The sequence below is a fragment of the Castor canadensis genome, chromosome 4 (assembly GCF_047511655.1).
Source record: "Castor canadensis chromosome 4, mCasCan1.hap1v2, whole genome shotgun sequence".
NCBI classification, from domain to species: domain Eukaryota; kingdom Metazoa; phylum Chordata; class Mammalia; order Rodentia; family Castoridae; genus Castor; species Castor canadensis.
The window spans coordinates 14456068-14479869 of record NC_133389.1 but is presented as its reverse complement, the minus strand read 5'-3'; the positions used below and the strand labels follow the sequence as shown (position 1 = coordinate 14479869).

The 23802-nt window shown below is 36.3% G+C and overlaps 1 protein-coding gene across 2 annotated transcripts in view; it reads left to right on the top strand.

Moving 5' to 3' along the window:
* Positions 1-19379, top strand: part of Serpinb7 (serpin family B member 7) — a 46480-nt gene extending 27101 nt beyond the window's left edge. For both annotated transcript variants that reach the window (XM_074069668.1, XM_074069669.1), the window contains exons 2-8: positions 219-404; positions 8781-8831; positions 9367-9483; positions 10830-10947; positions 12798-12940; positions 14093-14239; positions 16702-19379. In XM_074069668.1, the coding sequence (XP_073925769.1) occupies positions 237-404; positions 8781-8831; positions 9367-9483; positions 10830-10947; positions 12798-12940; positions 14093-14239; positions 16702-17100 (1143 nt within the window). In that variant the 5' untranslated portion in view covers positions 219-236 and the 3' untranslated portion in view covers positions 17101-19379. The remainder of the gene's footprint in view (positions 1-218; positions 405-8780; positions 8832-9366; positions 9484-10829; positions 10948-12797; positions 12941-14092; positions 14240-16701) is intronic.
* The last annotated feature ends 4423 nt before the right edge of the window (positions 19380-23802 follow it).

Here is a 23802-nt window from a genome sequence, read left to right as displayed (position 1 = left end):
GTGTCCTAATATTTTCTTTTGCCAGAAAAGATAGTTTTAGAGTCTTGATACTAAGGATATGAAGCAAAAGGAATTTTTCCTTTCTGCCCAAAGTTATTTGATGATTGCACTCAAGGAGGAAGAAATGAAGCTTTGAATTAAAAAACAAATGAATATTAATACTACAATATTCACAGAACATGTGTACTGAACTAATTTAATTTTCCATTGACCTTTAGGCTGCACTCCGTTTCACAATGGCCTCCCTTGCTGCAGCAAATGCAGAACTTGGCTTTGACCTGTTCAGAGAGATGGATAGCAATCATGGAAATGAAAATGTGTTCTTCTCCTCTCTGAGCATCTTGACTGCCCTGGCCCTGGTCCGTTTGGGTACTCGAGGTGACAGTGCACGCCAAATTGATGAGGTCAGTCATGGCTTTTGCAATCAATCCTCGGGATATTATTTTCCCCAAGAAAATTTTTCACTCTAATGGTCTCCATGCCAATGGAGGACATTGTATGGGTATAAGGTGGCATATCTTCATGCTTTTCCATGAGTCACTCACCATGCATGGATAAAGCACACATATTGCAATACACTTTTGTTTGTCTGGTTTTTTTTGTGCTGGAGTCACCCCAGCATGTGCCTAGTGTACCTAGCATGTGCTGTACCTGAGCTATACCTCCAGCCCCTGTTTTTGAGCTGGAAGGCAACGAGAATATTCTTAGAACTGCAACTCTGATTCTTTTCCTTGGTAAAAGTGTTTTTCACAGGTCAGCATCACCTGGAGAACTTGTTACAAATACAAATGTTCAGGTTCCATCCCAGGCTTCCTAAATTAGGTTCCATCCCAGGCCTCTGAATCAGAAACTATGGTTGTGGGGCCAGAAAACAGGGTATTTGTAAACCCTCCAGGTGTACACTAAGGTTTGAGAATCACTGCCTGAGTAGATAGGCATGATATAGGAGAGCTAGAAGGAGATACCAATGATGTCCTAGTTTTATTTATGGTACTGAATATCGAACCCTCGCACTTGTTAGGCAAGAGCTCCACCACTGAGCTACATTCCCAGGCCAACATCCTAGTTTAAACAGTGGTTACCTGGACAGGAATGTCATAAGAGTACATACCAGATAATAGAAGCTTACCTGAATTGTTACCACCTTCTCCACTACCTTCAGAAAGGACTTATTAATGCCCCCTAGCACACAGCTGTACACTGTGCAATGGTCAAGGTTTCCATCCCTTTCTCTCAAAACATTGCCATGGAAATTCAGTAACTCGAGAGCAAGTGAGATATCAGGTCAACACTGCATGCAAAGGCTTTAACGTTATCCCTTCTTGTCCCAGGTTCTGCCATTATTTTAGTTCATCAATGGGCACCACAGGAAGCTGGTTTCTTCATAACCCATCACAGGGGATTGTTGCAAATCACTTGTGTAGTTAATTTAAATAGCTCAGCGAATCTCTTGGTAGGAGCAATTGCTGAGTCTAGTACTGCCATGTTTTAAAAACTGTACTCAAATTGTTACAGTTGGTGTAGTAGACCTCCCTTTAATTAAATGTCTTTTTTTAGACAATCTTTTCCAGTAACCCTAAAATACCTTTGGTTTCTGACATGAAATTCTGGGCTTGTCTTGAATATTCTTGGCTCATCTAAGGGATCAGACATTCTTAAGGAAGCTCTGGCTCATTTATTGGAGTACGGTCAAGAATCAGCATGCTTGAGGTTCAGTGGAGTTAAAAAATCTTGTAGGCTGTGTGCCATTTGGTGAAAGAACCAAAAAAGTATATATCTTTATAAGGTCATGTGTTTAGGCTCCTATTTTTCCATTTAGGTCTAATAGTACTACTCTTTCTTTACTAGTTCTAATATAAAAGTGTTAAAAAATGACTTCCTCCTTCCTGGAGCTACTTGCTCATCTCTTCTCTTTCACATAACATTTTCATTGAACGCCTGTGTGGTGTATTTATATTTATCCTATACCATGTGTTTGGATTACAATATTATTTAAAAGTTGTACAAATTTAAATTTCCTAAAATGCATTGACTTTGTCTGAAAATCTTTCAAATAATCATTGCAATGTATTTGTATTCTGCCACTCTGTAATAAGGAATAACAATTTTATGATTTGGCTTGAATGAATAGGAGAAAGCCTGGAGGGAAACAGATCTTCCTAGCTCCTCTCTTTTTTTTAACCCTTGATTCAATAATCCTGAAATGCTCACATTATATAGACCCACGGTTTTCCTCTTTCCATCATCTGAACTTGTTAGCTAGTTATTGAAAAGAAAAAGAAATCTTGATTTTCGTAACAAAAACAAAAGGGAATTTGAACATGTAGGACTCCTACTATTTCAGGTAAAAACAACAAAGAATCCAACACAATAAATAAGCCCTCAGAAATCTTATTTATCATCCGTTGAATACTTATTGTGTCATTATTCCTCTTTAGGCATGATAGTGTTATTGATCCCCCCTTTTTATTAATACATATCTTAGAAATGTTTAGACGAAACTGAAACGTATCCCTTCAATATTGTGCCATTCCCACTTTCTAAAAGCCAATTAGGAATATCAAAAAATCAACCACATTTATATCAAAATACAGTGAAATTATAAGGATCAAATAATGACACTAAATGTGTATATATCTTAAAGTTAAAATTTAGGGGGAATGTCTTCTGAATATTCAAATAATTTTATAGTATCGTCAAGGGCTAACTTAGAAAAGATATTTGCATGTTTGAATTCTAACACTGTGTATTTTGTGTTTCCCTTATGATCATATAATCCTAAATAACAATCTATCCATAGGTCGCTTTAGGGTTTTTTGTTTTTTTTTTAAGAGACCTCTACGAAGTTAAAAAAGTAGGAGTCTACTTTATGATAAATTTTGGCTGAAGAGGTGTTTCTTTCTCCTTGTTAGGCTTCACATTAATTACTAGGTTCTTTTTACAAGGTATTGAGTAAAATACCTCAGAGTTTAAAACTCTGAGGAGTAGTCATCAAATTATATCTTATAATTTACATTCATATAAGTTTGCAAAGCCATTAATAGTTTACTCAAGATAATATTATACAATAATCAAACACAGCTCCCTACATGTTATCAGCTTTCTGATAGTTAAACTTTTAAAGGTCGAAGAAATGAACCTCCTATTCTTGACCACCCACTTTAGGAAAGAAAGTTACAAAGAGCCTACTCAAGTTCAAGCTTGTTGAACATAAGCTGGCCATGTTTCTCTCCCTTCTCTTCTTAAATCGAGATGATTGACAGCAACCAATTCCATTTTCCACTTTTCATTTTCATTTTGTGAGCACTGAGAGACAAACTTCATTTAGTTTTGAACATTGATTTACAAAGCCACAAGAATGAAACAGTTACAATGACATAGCCAAAGTTACAAAGACTCAGGCTTTAATTTCCTGCCCTGCAGTAGGAAAAATAAATAATTCCATGGAGGGAGAATATCCTTGTTGAAACTTCCTGTCCTAATGACAAGTTACTAACTGCTTTGGAGTTTCAGGCACAATGAAATTTAATAGAGGTAGGACAGTCTAAGGAGCCAGAATGCCTTGGCATATTCTATTCCCGAATTCTTTCTTTGTATCAACTGGGGTGAGATAATAACCATATTTTTTTAAGATGCTGAAAATCTGTGTGTTTGGTCAAGACAAAATGAGAAAGGGGACTGATGTTCTCCCTGTTCCATGGCATGAAGTTCCATAGTACTAGGGGATAAATGTCTGTCACCTTGATGTCTACAGGGAATTGTGATTTTTGCGATTATTTCATTCCATGTCAGTCTTTTTATTCGAAGAGAGGAGGTAGAAATTGAGGTAGGTACTAATTCTCTGTAGCTTATTAAGACTGAGTGAGACAGAGCTTCTGTAAGTTTTCACCCCTCCTGAGCTGTTCCACTTAGTCAATAACATGCTACTGCTAACTAAGAATATGTCATGATGTCTAGGTAGTTAATCTTATTCCTGCCCCAACCCCCACTTAAAGACATTTTTCATCTTTTATTTGACAATTTTTAATGCTTATCAAGATTGAATCATTGAGTAATTATTACATTGCTCCTCCAAAATGAGCAAATAAAAATAAACACATTTTATTTTATAGCCATGGAATTAACTATTATAGTTTACGGTACTTATCTTAATGAACAATTTAAGTTTCAATCACGTCAATAGTACTGCTGTATTTAATTTCTTGTCTTATGTGCTAACAAGTACATGACCAGTAACAACAAAAATCTCAAATTCTTATTTTATTTCACCAAGACTTTTCTATCATAAGAAAATTAATTTAAGCATTAATTTTTAAAATAAAATTTTAACTGGGTACAGTGGCTCATGCCTGCAATCCTAGCTATCTCAAAGGCAGAGATCAGGAGGATAGAGTTTCTAGGCCAACACTGGGAAAAGTTAGTGAGACCCCCATCTCAACCAAATAAATAACTACATAAATAAATAAAAGTTAGGTGTGATAGCTTGTGCCTGCCATTGCAGCTAAAAAGGCAAGTGTAATTAGGAGGATCATGATTCAGGCTGGCTCAGGTATAAAACTGAGACCTTATTTTAAAAATAACTAAGCAAAAAGGGCTTACCCATGACTCCAGTGGGAGAGTGCCTGCCCAGCAAGGTCAAGGCCCTGAGTTAAAACCCCAGTAGCACACCAAAATATTTTATTTAATTGACAAATAATAATTTTATATCTTTGTGGGGCACTATGTGATGTTTTAATCTATGCATATATTGTAGATAGATAAAATCAACCTAATTAACACATTCACTACTCTCCAACTTGTCTTTTTTGTTGTTGTTGTTCGGATCCTTTCCTGTTCCACATAACCAAATGTAGTTTAGGGGGTCCAGCCTACTTTATTATTTCCCATCTGTCCATTCTGCCCCCCTCTGACTAACTAAGATCTCTGACTGAGATGTCTCATACCATCAAGTGAGCAATACCTTCCAAAGGCAGCTTGGCCTTTGCCTCTCTAGTAATTGTTGGATGTGTCTAAGTTGATTCAGTTAAAAGGTCAACGACTTTTATTCTCTAAAGAAAAGGACAAGGAAGAATAGTAAAGATGAACTTTCTGGGTGGGAATGAGATTGTTGATCCTTCTTCCAGTCCCAGCCTATTTCTTTTTCTGGTACCTGGAAAAAGTTGCCTTGGTTACTATGGCTCCAAGGAGCTGTTCCCAGGCTTCAGATTCAACCCTTTAAAAAATGTTCTTTTGTTTGAGATATCAGGATCTTACCATCATTGTAGGCCCTTCTCTTTTCTAGGGTGGCTTGAAGAATAGTTTCTGTCAATTAGTACTGCAACTAGCTCTTATAAATTTAAGGGAGGCTGTTGAATTACTTCTTTATGACATTCTTTTTGAAAAGAATGCCATTTTCAGTGCACAAAGTTTTTTTTTAATCCAATGACTTTTATATTTTTAGTATGGCATTTTTCTGCCTTTTCTTTTAGTAATGCTGGAAACTTTATAAATTTTCACTTCCAGAAAGGAATTCCATGGCTGCCACAAGGGTGCAAAACATGATGTTTTAAGACCTTTCCTAAGGGTGACACTTATCTCTTTTCCATTTGAAGCAAAAAATGTTTGTTATGTGGGAATTTTTGGACCATGAAGTCCAATTATAAGTATTTAAAATTTTCCTTGTTCACCAAATTGGAAAGGGACAGGAGGTGGGAATGAAAGATCAAAAATCATTAAGTCATTTTCAGTACAAAAGCTATTTTTACAAGAGAACAACTTCCCCTTTACTCAAGAGCCTATCAATATTTAAAATAATTTATTCATTGAGTCAACATGCCTGTATATTTTAGATTTTTTTTTTTACCAAAAGAGGCAAGAGAGCCTTTTCTTTTAGAAATATTTGCCAGGATTTAGTTATGGTCATCAGGCCCCAAATTATGATACAGTTATCCATTTTCTAAGGTGTTGAATGAACAATTCAGAATTCCACACACTCCAAAAGTTCACATATCAAGCATCAGTTAAAAAACTGTTCAAATAAGTTCTTTTATTTGTATTTAAGATAACATCAAATACTATCTGTATCAGTATCTCAGCTCTTTACTTAAAAATATCTAATTTCTTGAACTATATAAATTATCTGGAGATGTTGGAGAGCTCCCTGCTCTTCCATTTTAAAAGGATCAGGGAGAACTTCTCAGTGGACATGGTGTGACCACAGCTTCTCTGCTTTGAAGGGACATGCTTTCCTCCTATGTCTTAATGATTGATAATGATAGCAGCCAATTATGTTCTTCCTTTCTGACTAGGGGAAAAGAGGGGTGGGTTATTCTATTGTCTAATTGAGATTTTCAAATAAGCAGGATTCCTATAATGTACTAAAAGGTTTAAGGTGAAAAGACATTTTACATTTTCTTCATACTTTCTTTACCATAGAAGTCATACACTTTCTGTGGATTGCTATGGCCTTCAGTCTTCAGTACCATACTCTCACAGTGATGGTTGTTATCAAGTCTACAGATTTAAAAACAAAGGAAGCCTCTGGCAAAGTCCATGTTCCTGTGGGCTGTGGAACCTGATTTGTCCAAGGGACTCTGGCACACAATCCTGGTTCTCATTCAAAATTAACGTGTAACCGTTGTACTTGAAACCAAATTCACTTGTGAAGAATTAAATGTGATCAAAAGCACATCTTAAAACAACAAGGATTTTTTTTAACTTAATAGCATAAAGAAGTCTTTAAACTAAGAAATAGTAAGCTTTCCAGTTTTTTTGTTGTATTGTAAATATAACAGAATTTTTTCTTTAAAATAAACCTATTTAATATTAAAGGCTTTAAATTTGAAGCATGTAGAATTTTATAAACATAATACTGAATTAAAGTCTGAAAAGTTCTCTTCTTCTGTCAGAAATCACCAAAATGTGACCTCAAGTCAAAATCCCACAATGATATAGGAGGCTGGTGGTGGTGAGATCAGGGACAGCAATGATGATGGTTATATTAAATGATTGTGTTTCATAATAATTACTATGTGCACATCTCCATGAGAAAATCCTCTATTGCACTAAACTTTTTCCATCCTAATTACAATTGTGGCTTATACAAAGAATATACCTGTTAAGTTTGGTCAATATTAAAACTGTTTAAATTTGTGTTATGCTTTGCTCGCATAAGACAACATATAGATATAAAGAATAAGACAAAAATGTTAATGCAAACTTGAGTTTCTGCTCTTAGAAATTTTTTTAGTGAAAACTAAGGCACGTATTTAACTAATTTTGAGTTTTGTATTATTAATAACTTGAAAATTAGGGAAAACTGTGTTTGTTGAGAATCTTATAAGATATGGGGTAGAAAGGGGAGAGAAGAAAGACTTTTGAGTGTTCAAATGGTGATAAAAGAGTTTTTTTAGGACCTATCCAATTAAGGTAGAACCTCATGCTAGTTTATAAGATGAAATTTTAAGAAATTTAGTGATGACAATTGCTAGGAAATGCTGATGGTCTCTATTATTCCATATTGCCTAAAAAATGAGGAAGAAGAACAAGAAGAAAAATCTGGTAGGAAAAAGTTTAAAAATGTTAAATGAATTCATGAATTGCTGACCTAACTTGTACTGGCTCATTGTACAAACGACTGCCAGTCATTTCTAAGAGAGGCTTAGTTTTCCACAAGTCTTAATAGTCCATAGGGACTTGGAGTTATGCTGTCATGGTAATGAGGATTGTGACATTTCCTGAGCTATACTGAAAGCTGCTGAGTTCGACTGTTCAAATACACTTTTTATTCAGTGGGAGGGATGTGCAATTGTGGTACTAATATGTGTATTTTATGTGTGTTAGTCACCTTTCTGTTGCTATGACAAAATATTTAAGAAAATCAACTTAAAAGGAGAAAAGACCTAGGCCAGGCATTGTGGTGCATATCTGTAATCTCAGCTGTGAAGTAGGCATATGTAGGAGGATTGTGGTCCGAAACCATCTCCAGGGAACATCAAGATGATATCTGAAAAATAACTAAATGCAGAAACAGCTGGAGGGGTGACTTAGGTGGTAAAGCACTACCTAGTGAGTGTGAGGCCCTGAAGTCAACATTCTAGTACTGAAAAAGAAAAAAAAAAAGACTCCTATCTTGGCTCACTGTTTCAGAGGTTTCAATCTGTGGCTGCTTAGCCCTGTTGCTTTGGGCCTGTGGTGAGGCAGAGTGCTCTGGTGGGGAATGCATAGTGGAGTAAAAGCTGTTGACTTCATGGTGGCTGGGAAGCAGAGACTAAAGAGAGAGATTTCACAACAAAGTCCCCACCCCTCCAGAAACCCATTAAGCTATGAATCCATAAATGAATGCATGCAATCATGAGGTCACAGCCCTCATAATTCAATCACTTTCCCAAAGCCCCACAACTGAACACTCCTACATGGGGACCAAGCCTTCAACACACGAGAACTGGGGGAATATTTCAGCTCCAAACCAAAACAACATCCGTGTGTGGACTGACAACCAGACAGGCATGTCTCAGTGGAAGCAATGCCACTATAGCATTTATGTAAGTTAATACGTAAAAATCCTAGTGAACCTGAGAGAAGTCAGGATGTGGGAAAGGGAGAAGATATAATAAAAATTAAAACTAGAACATGTCTTTCTCCTTTACAGTTCACTGATGTTCATTTGGAATCATGGAGGAAAACCAGTTCTAGGATTCTAGTGAACTTAAAATGAGAAAGAAACATTTTTAAAACCTCTTGCTAATGTTCCCCTAGTCCTTCTGTTTCTGATGATGGCTTTCCTTGTGTTCTGTTTGCAGACACTTTACTTCAACGATCCCCAAAATCATGGAAACTCTTCTAATAACCAGGTAAATAGAGTACAAGACTAAACTGAGGAAAACTGCTGTCTCATTGATATATTTTAATAATCTTTACCCTTTTAAAGCAAAGAACTCTTCTTCAAATTTCCAGATTGTAGCTATTTCGAATAAAAGTTTTGATAATGTACTTATTAGTTATTAATTTACCAATAGTTTGCCTATGTTTTGGCTAAACTTTGGTCAGATGGCATGCAACTAAATGGTCTCCCTTTTTCCTTTGTTCTTTACAGTCAACTTACATTGGTAAAAATTATCAAGTTGTGTACAAGACAAATTCATTGTTTTCTATTGTTATTTCATTCTAAGTTTATTTATTTCAGTAAACTCTTTAATTTGATCATAGGCACTATTACAAGGAAGGGTAAAGACATCGGATATGTATGTGGTTGTTGGCTACTTTCATAGCACCATTATTTTTAAATTCTTTTATGTTATAATATACATGATTTGATTGAAATGTAAGTGAGATTATGCATATCCTTACAGGTCAAGAATAAATTTTTATGAATCTTTTTCTTAACAGCCAAGACTGCAATCTCAACTGAAGACAGTTCTCTCTGATATAAACACATCCCACAAGGATTATGGACTCAGAATTGCTACTGGTCTTTTTGCAGAAAAAGTGTTTGAAATTCGTAAGGTAGGTGAAACTGCGTATCTTAGAAGGTTATTTCCACTCTGGGCCTGAATCTTTAAAATATCATCTCTGTTTCCAAAGTTCAACTTTTCACCTGTGAATCTACATATTCAGGGTGGCCAGACTGATGGGCTCCAAGTGAGAAAAGAGCTTGTGCATTGCAGTGATGTAGGGTAGGGTATGGGGTATTTGGTACATTTACGAGTGTCCACGGCCCCAGAAGAAAATGTCTAGTAGTGTTTCCTACTATGATGACCAGAAGCTGCTCACTTGATCAGGACTATTAAGCACCGCTCTTCCCATGGTTCTCAGGGCGCGCTCCCTCTCCCTTTTACTTGCCCACTCCTCAGACAACTATCTATATAACTCTGCCTAGGTGACACTGCTGAGCTAATTTCCACCTGCATCTTTGCCAGCTGTCTGTGTTCCACCCAACCAACACTGTTCCTGTGTCTATCACTCATTCAAATTCTTTGCCCCTCCCCAGCACCACCCCCAAATCTTGTGATATCCTGTCAATTATGAAGCAGTGGGCCACTGTTTGTTTTCAATCATCTCAAAACAGCTGCACACCTGACCCTTATGCTACAATTTATAGCAGACTTTCATGTCCTTTTTTCCCTGATACTCATGGTATGCAAAAAGTCACACCCTAAGCACTTTTTGCTTTAGTTATTTTTTGAATGAGGTCTTAAATTTTTGCCTGGGATTGACCTTGGACCACGATCCTCTTATTTATATGTCTTGTATAGCTAATATTACAGGTATGTACCACCATGCTTGGCCCCACTTTGTTTTATTAATGATCTTTTCACTTACATTTGAATATGGATGAATCTATTAGAATTCATCATGGTAATAATAAATCATTTTTGCAAAAAGGATGATATGGTAGAAGACCCAGTTGCTATCTCTGATATCTTGCTCTCTCTTTTTTCCTGACCTATGCTGACTATGCTAAGTTCAAAGGCTTGAGCTTTATCTTATGTTCAACAATTAGCCTCAAAGAGTTTTTGGCAGGAAGAGGGCTAGAATGCCTTGGGGGACTGCTGGGGTGTTCATGAGAAGAAAGCAGTAGGCTGTGGAATGTACCAAAAATTGCTATTAGCTTCTTTCACTCCATTTAGATAAAGTTAATGAAGTGTGTTTGCTCTACACGTTCAACTTCAAATTCACCAGATCATCTTTCAGCCATGTTTCTATGCTTCCAGCCAGCTGTGTTTACAAATCTTTGAGGCAGGGTTGAGTCTTTGAATGAAGCAGTAGAAATAAAGACACAAGTTGAAAAATACATTTCTATATGCTTTTTTGCTGGCAACTTGTAAACACAAAAACCATATTCTTTGTAGGACTACATTGAATATGCTGAAAAATTATACAATGCCAAAGTGGAAAGAGTTGACTTTACAAATGACATAGAAGATACCAGACATAAAATTAATAAATGGATTGAAAATGAGACACATGGTGAGTGTGATGCTGTTTTTCTACAAATTTGTCAGTTTTATGTGAATACTGAGAACTGTCAACTTTAAAACTGGGAGCTTTTGGACACCTGGAGTATAGTTCTTAATCCAAAGTAATGATCACTGTTATTTAAAATTGTTATTAAAATGTTATTAAATTGTTACTTGAGATGTGGTTTTGAATAATTTTGTATTTAAAGTTCTCTTCATTTATCAAAAAAACATTTGGCAAAGGTAGTACCTTCTGGAAGAACTACAACTCTTTTTTGATAAATATCTTTTAGAATTGCAAACTGAATTCTAGATAGTGCTCTGATTCAGTATAAAACAAATAAGGAAGTCTATTCTCTTTTGTTAACCAACTGATTCCAACGCTAGTAGTTCTTTCTTTACCTGGGGGTTGGTCCTGATTTGTGCTCCAGACATTGAATGTGTGTTTATTCAGATTTACTTCACCTAAGAAATCTGCAACAATGTGATTTACTCTGAAATTAACACTTTAGCAGCATAGAATCATTCTGGAGGATAGGAGTATGATATCTTAATTTTCTTTTTCTTCATTCATTCATCATTGATCGCAGTAATAGTTTACTGTGGTCTTTAGCCATTATAAATTTCAAATATAACACTTAAAAATTAAAATAAAGAATATCATTGTTATTTTTGCAGTCACAGATTGGGATTCTATGTGGTATTTAATATTTAAGGGTATCAGATCACTAGTAACCTATTTCTATTTGGCCCAGTTATTTATTTCTCTTCTTTCCTTTCTCATACAAATCTATGTGTAATCATGATCATTTGATGAGTGTATGTACTCAATACCTACTTTGGGGAAAGAAAATTCTATTGCTGCCAATATTCTGAACAACCATCCAGACCTCACTGCCCCACTTCTCTACACAATACTATAGCCATACATTTGAAAGGCACATCTGATACGTCATGATCATTTTCCATTAACTTAAGGATAATTGAAAATTCTTAGCATTCAAGGGTGTTCATCGTCTGGGTCCTGCCTCCAAGCTTTCCAACCTTATTCTGTCTAACACACAGAAATGAGTTAGCATTTCCCCAAATACACTTTGCTTGTCCGGACTTCCACACCATTGAGTGAACAGTCCCTGCTTTCTGGGAGACCTCTCTGCACCCCCATGGCCTTCAGCTTAAGCACATAGTCCTATCCACAGTTAGGGGTCTCCACCCTGTGCCTCTATGGCACACCATATCAACACAACTTTGTGTTACTGGTGTGTCACAACTGCTTTCTTGGTGGTTAACTTCGTGTGGTACATGGGGAGCCCAATGATGGCATGGGTTATGACTTTCATTGCTGCTATTTAAGCATGCAGAATAGTGGATGGCATATAGCAAAATCTTACCAATGTGGAATGGCGGAAATTAGCCTTTTCAAATTGAGTGGAGTTAAATTACACATGGAGTGCCACAGAGCCACAGGTGGCCTAGTCAAAGCAGTAAAGGCAGTTTGGTGCCCATGAGCAGGGGCTCTGGAGACTGCCTTTCTGGGTAGGAATCCTACTGCCAATGCTCTATTATTGTCTGACTGTTTAATTTACTTAATCTCTCTGTCCCTTGATTTCCTCAATAGAAACAGGAACAGTAATACTGCCTACTTCATAGAGATTTGATGAGGATCAAACCAAATATTGCTCTTAAAGGATTTAGAAAGTGGCAGTCACATAAATTCCTCATAGGTTATTACTAACATCATCATTATTAGCATAATTATTATGTGGTAAGAAAAATCTCATGGCCATTAGTAGTCTTCGGAAACATTTTTTCAAGTTCACATTAAGCATGAACATTTCTTCCTCAACTTACTTTTCCAAGGTAAAATAAGGAAGATGCTGAGTGATGGCAGCATCAGCTCTTCTGCTGTCATGGTGCTGGTGAATGCTGTTTACTTCAAAGGCAAGTGGGAATCGGCCTTCACCAAGAGCGAAACCGTAAGCTGCCGTTTCAGATCTCCCAAGGTACGCAAATGTCCTGTATAATTTAAGGAGCTGGTTCCCGGTGGTTTCCCTGTGTAGGAGATTGTGGTATTTCCATAGACAAAGGGCGATTCACCATTTCTTTACCCATTTCTTCTGCATTACCACTACTGTGTGATCAGGTGCTTTATGAAGCAATGCCAATGCAGGTTATATGGCATAACCAAGGAGATCTGTTCCTAAAACTTATGCTTCTTAAGACATGTTCAAAATTGAAAGAAATATTGAAGTATGACTTTTTTCTACAAGAGAAAGAGGTTTACAAAAGAAAACATGACAAAAATGTAGCTGTTACTTTTTGTGATTTTAACTGTGGGGTCGACTGTTAGAATAATTTTCAAAAATGATTTTCCTGAGTCAAGGCAGGATGTGCTTCTTTTTCAAAAGGAAAAAAATTATATTTAGTAAAATTGTACCTTCACAAGTATATCTTTTCTTTAGTTATTTTTAAATCTTAAACATTACCAAGCTTCATGAAACATGTCCTCCCTTTCTTCCTTCCATGCTCCCTTCCTCCCTTTCTCTTCCTTCCTTTCTTTCACCTCTATAGTGTCACTAAACCTATAAATGGTATTCTTAAGTGCTACTTTCCCACTCAAGTTAATTTGAGGGGTACTACCAATTATCTTGTAGGAATTTTAAATTTTTCTAAGATTTCATTCTTAAATGGAGTAATTTTGATAGCCTAGTTTGTATTCTGCCTCTAATAAGAGAAAAAGTCAAGAGAGTCCATTTTTCATTTTTAATGTTATTTATTTCAGGACTTATTATGTGGACATTTTAAAACACTAAGTGCAAGGCAGTGTTCCAACTACTAGGTATATTTACTCACATAGTTCTCACAATCCTATGCAGTGGGGGACTATTGCCATCCGTATCATACACATGAGGAAATGGAAGCAAGAGAGCTGGGATGACTCACTCAAGGTCACATAGTTAAGATTTTTTAAAATCCAGGGTGTATATTCAAATTCTGTGCTTTTACTACTAAAATGTGCACCAATACAACCAGGTTAAGCACCATGTCAGAAAAAAATCTACAGGACCCAATGGCCAATACAGTATTTTTTATATACTTAGTTGATAAGTAAAAGGGAGTAGAATTATAAACAGCTTTTGTGATTTGACTTTCAGTGTCATGGGAAAGCAGTGGCCATGATGCATCAAGAACGGAGGTTCAATTTGTCTACGATTCAGGATCCCCCCATGCAGGTTCTTCAGCTCAAATATCATGGTGGCATAAGCATGTACATTCTGCTGCCTGAGAGTGATGTGTCCCAAGTAAGTTACTCCTGTCCCTTCCACTGGGGGGATAAGAAGACTTTTAGGATACTCTTGATTGTTTTTTTATCCCTTGTCTTTAAGGTTGTTAGAATATTAGTGTTTACCCACATAGTCAATAAATAATATTCAATAAATACTTAAGGAGTACCTACTAATGTGTCAGATACTATTACAAATTACAGATTGATGTATAATAGTTTTTCACAATTGTAGTTGAAATGCTTTAGAGTTTAAACCCTGTCAAATTCAGCTATGAAATTCAAAATGCATGAGTTTGGTTTTTCTTAATGCTTGGCCACAAAAACAATCTTTTATGTGTTATTAAAATGTTGATTGACTAAGTGTCTTCACATAGGTATAAAGTGATGGAATCCTAAAACCCTGAGAACTAAAATGTAGTCTCACTCCATGCTTCTGTATCTCTTGCATAGTGCTGTGATTAGGGATCATCCTGTAGCTGATGTCACAGGAAAAAGAGACAGCATAGGGCAAGGGACAGATGGCAGTGGCTGTGCAAACCAGGTGTCACCACTGTATCTTAGATCCTGGCAATTTGCCCTCTTCTTTTGCACCTCCTGAAATTCACTTTTTGAGTTTGTGACCTGCAATCTCAGATGCCTCAGTTGATCTCATCTCCCTTCTCTGTTTTATGAATAAAAAAAGAACAGTATACACCACTGACTGAACACTGACCACATGCCAGGCCGCGTGATCCACACTTCAGTTATGCAGTCAAGTGAGAAAGGAAAAAGAGGCTTATGGAAATTAGTTAATTCATTTGATAGACACATGAATATAAACATATGTATTTGTGAGGATGCATGTACATACATGTACATATTTCAGTGACAATAAAAAGTTTCAAATATACTTTAAAATATTTGTTATATTCTGATTCGGAAAATAAGGAATATTTAGTGTAGAGTAATTGGAAAGTAGAAAAATGTAAAGAAATTGATGCTCTTATTAGGCAAGGGGATTATTTCTACACATCTTTTTCCTGTGACTTAAAAACATAACAGTAAAACTTTGGAAATTCAGTTTTTACATAGAAAAAGATCACTGAGTTATTTTCATGACTTTCTTTCATTAGTTTTTCATTTTAATACCCTTTTTTGACAAGAACAGTGAAAAAAAATAACATAAAATTGGCATTGTTAAATTTAAAGGATGACTGTATAATATATTGGTGCTCATATTAAATCAATAATTCCCTATATAATTTTCTTAACAATTAGATTTTAGCACACATCTATTCTTTTAACTTAAATTAATCTGTACTAATAGAAAAAGTAGCCCAGATAAAACAAACAGCAGATAGATCAAGGATAGATCTGTTTTGTACTTATGTCTGGGTTTTCTATTATAGATTTATCTAATAATGTCTAAATAAGATTAGCATAAATTTGCATACTACATATCTTAAATAGATTCCTATGTAATAGATGGTGATGAGAAAGTTGATACAGCAGTAGGCTAAATGAGGAAAACAATCCAATTCAGAATAAAAAAGTTATTGCAGATTAGTCACAAGCTGGATAATCTTTACACAGAAAATGCAACAAAATTTGATTGTATAAATTTAGGTCCTTGGTAAAAGTGCAAGTTTAATATATATGAAAAGTTGTGTTAGAATTCCAATGAGTCTGAATGTGAGATGAAGTGCTCCTATATAAATTCTAAACAGCATTCATGAAAAAAAACTTCCAATTTTGAATCTGGAATTATCTATGATTGATTTTCAGTGTTGAAGAGTTAGTGAATTCAATTTGTGAATCAGTTGGGGGCAGCAGTAGTGTTGGAGAGATGTGGTCTCCTAGCCGTGAACTAAGGTTGCTTGCTACGCTCCCAGGTTTATCTCTCCACATCCCCTTGTTTCAGTGTCTCATCTGTTGAGTAGATTTGTTGATTTGGATCCAAGTTGCCAGCATCACTGATTGTGCTAGGAGATGTTGATAACCTATGTGCCCAGGTCTGGAGGTCTGGGTCTTTTGCCTCAGGCCACCTGGATTACCATTGGTTTGCTCCTATAAACTGTGCAAACATTATTACTTTCTGTATCGTTATGGAGGGAAAATGGGTAGAAAACACCAATTTAACGAACTGTGGAGTTCCCTTTCCCTTTAAAGAACTTTGATTTCCGTGTTCTTTCCCCTGCACACTGTTCTGCTTTGATTACGTGTACTCACATAGGCACAGAGAACAGACATGCCCTGAGTACAAACAATTATTCACTGTTGTGGAAGAGCAAATTCAGCATGTGACTTGTTGGAAAAATACTTGACTTATTCATTTAAATCATTTTCTCTTTCCAGACCTCCCCAGGTCTCAGTCCTGTACTTAAATACATAAATCCAGGAGGGGTCATTATGGAAAACCACGTGTCTTTGTGATTGTTGTTTCATCTTTTTTTTTTTTTAGCCATATGATTCTAAATTACATTTTAATTACTCTTACAGATTGAAAAAGAATTGAGCTTTCGGAATCTAATGAACTGGACCCATCCAAGAAAAATGACCTTTCAGTATGTAGATGTGTTTCTTCCTCAGTTCAAGATAGAGAAGAATTACGAAATGAAACGCTACCTGCAAGCCCTAGGGCTGAAAGATATCTTTGACGAGTCTAGAGCTGACCTCTCTGGAATAGCTTCAGGAGGTCGTCTCTATGTATCAAAATTAATGCACAAGTCGTACATAGAGGTCACTGAGGAGGGCACTGAAGCGACAGCTGCCACAGAAAATAACATCGTAGAAAAGCAGCTCCCTGAATCTACAGTGTTTAAAGCTGATCACCCATTCCTATTTGTCATCAGGAAGAATGACATCATCTTATTTACCGGCAAAGTCTCTTGCCCTTGAAAATCCAATTGGTTTCTGTTACAGTAGTCCCTGCTACATCAATGAAACACCACAAGTGAATAGATTTGTTCACTACTAGCATGTAGTGTTTCCTTTGAGTTTATTTTTTCCTAACATTGGTCAGCAGATGATATTGGTGACTTAACCCTTCTCACGCACTTGGTTGATGGTCTTGATCCCTGCTCTTAGAATTTCTACTTCTTTTTTGTTTCACCTGTTTCTAATTTCTTTTGGCTTTCTACCTACACTCATTGCTACTTCTCTATCTCATGGCCTATCTGGGAGTTATGTAACTTGCTCTATCAGCAATGAGAATGTAGAAACAGTCCCAGGAATCATATCTGAAACCTTGCAGTTATCATGGGTATTCTAGTTTCATCATAAATTATCTAGGAAGTAAGCCCAGCTGCTTCTTAGAAATATGTATGAAATATAACACACTTGCTTCCTTGCTATCCTAAGATGATATGAGTTCACATTTGATTCTTAAAACAGTTTATAACCTAGATGCTAAAATATATGGAACTGGAATTGGGGACCAACCAAAATGTTTCATTGGTAACTTTAAGTTGACATCCTTTGAACTTTCCTTGATAAGACTTCATGTGCACAGAGTTTTTCAAATATTAAATACCTTTCAACTCTTGGCAGTTGTTATCTACAGCATATTTCATATGCTTTTGAGTTTACAAGTTTTCCTTATTTATCATAATAAAGAAATAGATCATATCTGTATAGTGTGACCATTCTCCTCTGACCAATTTTGAAACTACCGGCACTTTATTTTCTAGTCCAAGTAAACAAAGAAGCGAAAGAATGCTTTTGTAATGTGTCTGGTTTGGTTCAAAGTGGCTAACTTATTATACACAAAGATACTTTTACAGATATATAAGCTAATGAGCTAATTGTAAGTTGTAGGAGTTAAATTCATAAGGGAAATTATTCACAGATATGAATACTTATGATAAATGATAAGTAAATTTTATAAATATATTAAAAATCAATTGAGGATCAGCAGAACATGCTGAACTTTTGAGTTTATAAATAACAACAGCCTATTGAGTTGTATTTTCATTGTAAAAGGCTTTTATATGAATAAGAACTGTATAAATCAGGAGTAGTCTATGACACAGTGCTGTGGTGCTCAGTATCAGACCTGGCAAATGCTTGATTTTTCAACAAATATTGTAGAATTCATGAATATGATATGAAGGTGTAAATGTGATATGATTTGAAAGGTGTGTAACATGTCCTGTCCAAAACAATTCAATCATAGCAGGGGTGTGACTCAAATGGAAGAGTGTCTGACTAGCAAGCACAAGGCCCTGAGATCAAACCCAAGTACTGTCCAAAAAAGAAACAAACTTTACAAAATAATTCAATCACTAACCTGAAATACCTGGAATGACTTATTCATTTGGGGTCCTTTGTAGAGAATGGATTTAATGGGTATGCATGGGGAGGACTTGATCTTTCCTACTACATTTCCTATCTATTAACATTCCAAAATAGTATACCCCTCAGGGAAGGGAAACAGGAGCACACATTCTGACAATGGCTATGTAGTTCATACATATGGGCACTCTTCCTGCTGAAAGATTTCTCTGAGCAGCCATCATGGGATTCAGTCACTGAGGTTTGAAGTAGGCATCAGAGAGAGTGAAAGTGATATCTGTAAAGAAATGGTATATATCCTAGACAGTTCAGGCTGCCATAACAAAAATAACTTAGACTAGGTAATTTGTAAGCAATAGAAATGTATTGCTCACTGTTCTGGAGGCTGGGAAGTCCAAAATCAAGATACCAGCAGATTCAGCGCCTGGTGAGAGGTCCTTTCCTCATCTGGCACTTTTGCTGTGTTCTCAAATGACAGAAGCAGTGGAAGGGGCAAGGCAGTTGCCTTCAACCTCTTTTATAAGAGCACTAGTCCCATTTGTAAGGTGGAGCTCTTATGACCTAATCACCTTCTAAAGGCCCCACTTGTGAATGCTATTACATTCAAGATTAGGTTTCAATATATGAATTTTGGGGGAACACCAATATTAGACCACAGAATTGCAAAAAAACTAAATAAAACGTTCTCTACAATTTTGATTGGTTGATCCTGTCCGTATGTCCATCTCATGCATCAGGGTTTCATCACATTCAGAGAAGGGCTACATTGCACAATTGTCCTCAAACCTTTCACAAGCCTGTGACAGCTTCTGAAACTAGCACTCATGGAATCTTGATATTTGCTGCTTAATGTTATCAATAAAATTTAGTTCAGTAATAGTAAAGGTAGTAGCTATTTAGTTTTCTTTTTCCACTGGATTTTATGCCTCTTGTAATAGCATCCATGTCCAATTTGCTTTTGTGTCACCACATCTCTGGAACAGCATGACATATGGTAGACACTCAAAATATCTTCAGAATGAATTTAATTGTTAGCCTCAAATACATGATGTGGAAAGGAAGTGAGACCTCACAAACCACTTTAGTACAAAATCAAGTAGCTAATCCTATAATGGAGTTCTTTTTTTTTATACACAAATGTGACTTTTCATTTTTTAGGGTTGCATTTCTTTAATTTGCTTATTATCTGTGTGTATTTCTCTTTCTCAAAGTTTGCTTTATATAAGATCCCACCTAGTCACATGGCTTCAATAATTGTTTATGGCACCAACCTACATGTTTAAGTAACTTCATCCAAATTCACAACTGCCTCTAGAAGTCCACCTGAATGTTCTGCAATGGAAATAATCATTTGTAATATGAAAAATATCACCTGTGGTGCCCACTCTTAGTTAAAATAAATGTTACCTAAAAACTCAAACACAAAACATCAATCTTATCTTCATAGCTTCCTGATCATACTACAAGTGTTAGTTAATTGGCATTTCTACCAAAATGTCTTTCAGACACCCCCTCCTCCTATAGGAGCAGAAAAAATGCATATAATTGATCTTTCGATGTGGTAAGAAATACTGTCACCATTATCTTCACCATTATCTTCACCACAGTCTTGTGAGGTGGAAATTATCATGACTATTACTGTCATTCACATTTGAAAGAAAAATGAGGATCAAAGAGGTTGACAACTGCCCCATCATGTGTGCTCTTTCTGTGGGAAACTGCTGCTAGAACTTCATATCGTCTGAATTATCCCTTCCCTATGTTCAGAGTCCTCTCTCTCAGGTCTCCACACCTCAAGGATTGATGGCTCAATCCTTCCTTAACGTTGCTACCAACTGATCGAGGATCTCTGATGACCTCAGGCTTTCCTGGAACACCACACCTCTTATAAATTTGAGCAATTTCATAATTACATGATTAGGTGTTCTTATGTTTGGGTCATATATGTGTTTAGGTGATTTCATTTGACTAGATATTATTTATAATAATAAACTTCCTGAAAGTTTATAAAATAATAATAATAATAACTCTCCTAATAATAAGTATTAGCTCTCTGAAAGAAGGGATTGTTATTTTATGCTCCATTTTAATTTCTCTCCAGCATCTTCTTGATTGATAAATTCTATTCTTCAACAGAAAACAGCAATGATGCATATGTCTTTAATCAACTGGATATGTTTTGACACTAATGCTTCATATCTATTCCTACAAATGAACCTAGAACCTATGAAGCTCCATGACAAGATAAGTCTAGATTTCCTTTTCGATACCAGAGTATCTTCAAGAACAGAAAGCCAGACATCTTACCCGAAAATCACACGACAGTCTGGCTTACAGAATTTCATTATGCCCTTAGAGTCCTTTAACATTCCTTTCCTCACCTGTTCTTGCCTGTTGTGTTGTGAGCCACACAAAAACACTGTTCTACTTGAAATATGAAAATACCTTAGTGAAACTAAAGCGGCTAATATTTTATAGATAGTTTGAGTTTTACAGCTGATGTGTAAAAGCAAAATAAGATATATATATATACACACACACACAATGGAGTTTTATTCAGCCATAAAAAATGAAATTATGTCATTTACAGGAAAATGGATGGAACTGGAGAATATCAGGTGTAGCAAAGTAAGCCAGACTCAGAGAGACAAATATTGCATCTAATGTACTGTGATCAAATTCAGTCCCTTTATTACTCATTCTTACCCATTCTTACAATTTTTGATGGACTTTAGTATTCTATTTTCATACATGCATGTAAAGTACTTCAGTCATAGCCACTCTCCACCATCCTCTCCTTTGGCCCATCTCCTCTCATTGGTTTCCCTCCAACGGTCCCCCTTTTATATTTAAATCATGGTTAGGTCTATATTCTGCATAAAAGAGAAACACAACATTTCACAATGAAACCCCTTCATACAATTAATGTAGGAAAATTGAAAAAGAAAAAAGGAAGATATAAATACCATGTTCACTTTCATATGCAGAATAGATTTTTAAAAGACATAAAGGTAGATAGGCGATGATTTGAGGAGAAGAAAGGAACTAGCTAGCAGGGCGAGAGGTGACAAGAAAGGGTAATGTAATGGGGGTTGAATATGATAAAAGCATATTGTATACAAGTCTGAAAACATCAAAATGAAACTCATTTAAAATAGTACAGAAAAGAAAAACAATCCTATCTTAACACCATTAGTACATTGGGAAGAAAAGAAACAGAGTCAGAATGGAAAGGGAACTGAGGAGGCAGCAAAAATTCCTTTTAGCTATTTTAAAATCTATTTTCAGAAATGAATTTTTTATAGCTGTGACTCTTCAGACAAGACTTATCAGTGTTAAATATGTGTCTTATTCTTAGGCTAGAATTTCCAAGGCTCAGTAGTGTGATTAGCGTTAAGAACGAGGCCTGGGGGCATGAAGGTGAAGCAGGCATTTCTAAACCAGTCTTGAGGGTTGGGAAGACTTCCTGGGAGAAAAAATGCTTTCGTTCAGATCTGAAGCAATAAGAGGAATAGGAAAGGAAGGGAAGAGAGGTCCAATAGGGGCAGCAGCAGGTTCTAAGACCCAGTAGTGAGTAACCACAGGCGCCTCTGACTGCTTCAAGTGCAGGCTGTGGAGCACAGAAGACAGTGAAAGGTGAGTTGGGGAGGAGGCAGCAGGCACAAGAAGATTCTGTCCATCGTGAGGGGTTTGTCTCTCTTCTCAGGTTAGTGCAAAGTCATCCAAGGGCTCTAAGCAAAAGAGTGACATGCTTGTATTTGCACTTTTGAAGGGTCGTATTTGCGAGCGTGTGACACTGGGCCAGAGTGTTACAAGAGTGTTAATAGGTAAGACTGGGGAGTAGTTGAGGTGACTAATCAGTAGGTGTTGGGGATAGATGGAGTGAATGAAGTTGATAGATTTGGGGAGTGGCCTCACTGTTCAAGACATTGTGATTGAATTGATGTGAGGATGAAAGAGAAGGATTCAACTTAGCAAACTTTAAATGTCATCAGAAGCTAGAGCAGAGGGGCCAGAAGAAAGGGAAGAACTGGGCTGCAGAGGCCACTGGAAACTATTATTGTCATTATTCTTTACTTTTTAAATACTCTCTTTAGAGAGTCAGATTTCAAAGCATCAAAGATGCACATATACAAGAATTTGTGTATATTCTTTAAAGAAATGAAAAATTCCCTGAATACCGCCCATAGATCCCCTGGGTTAAAAATCCCTGTCATATATAAATTAGGGTATTCTAGATGGAAGTCATCCATTGGAGCATAATGAAAACAAAATGTGAGAGACAGGGCCCATGCGGCAGGTGCAATTTTCTGTGGAGCTAGTTTTCTAGGGTGACCATATGCAATGCTCTGTGACTTTAAACCTTCTGGACTGTAGATAGGGACACATGCTGTCTATTCTGGTTGTTAATCAGAGTCTTTTTAAACAATAGACTTGAGAGGCAAGAGAAGCTGGTAAAATATTTTTATGTGAAGACTGCTATCAAGTAATAATTTCTTGGTATGTATTCCTTGAATCTGTTGTGGGATACCTTCTCTAGATGAACTGAAATCTGTGTGAAGTTGGTAGAATCCAGTTTTCATTTTGCATCCTTTTTCCCCCCTCTTCTTTCTTCTTGAATTCAAATCCTCCTTAGAACTGTATGAGAGAAGTGAACTTCTCCTAGTTGATGAGCAACTCGATTCAAGCTGTGTTTCTTTGAGAATCTAGAGATTTTAAGGTAATTTATAAACTCATTTCTCTACAGAGCCTCATGATTATGACCCCCCCTCGCCCTTGCTGGAGCTTTCTCACCCAAGTCCTCAGCTTTTCAGCAGGTAATACTCTGTCTTCTGTCCCTATGAGGAATGATTGTTACAATAGAAGACAGTACACCAGTTGGAGAGTTTCAGTAGGTTAAGTTGGATCTCTGAACGAAGTAGGTTTTCTTGAGAATGTACTCCATGCATGCTGGGTGTATTTTTTTCATTTCCTTTCTAAAAATTTGAGAAACAAGCAGAACTATCAGTCATTTTCTTATTGGCTTATGTGCCATTTCTTTTTCACACTAGATAGGGAAAAGTCAAACACTACTTAGTTGCCCTAGAGAGCTGACACTTGCCAATTCTACACTGTGAAGATCACAATCCAAGCATTTACTCCTGTGTATACAATAATTTTTTAAAGTTCACTGTCATTCACTGTGAAGTTTTGTAAAGGGAAGTATTGGATCAACTTCCTGTAGTAACTATATTCAATGCCTGTTTTTTATGTTACAGAAAACAGGGGTCTTTATGAAAAGACCTCCTTTTTTACTTCTTTGAATCC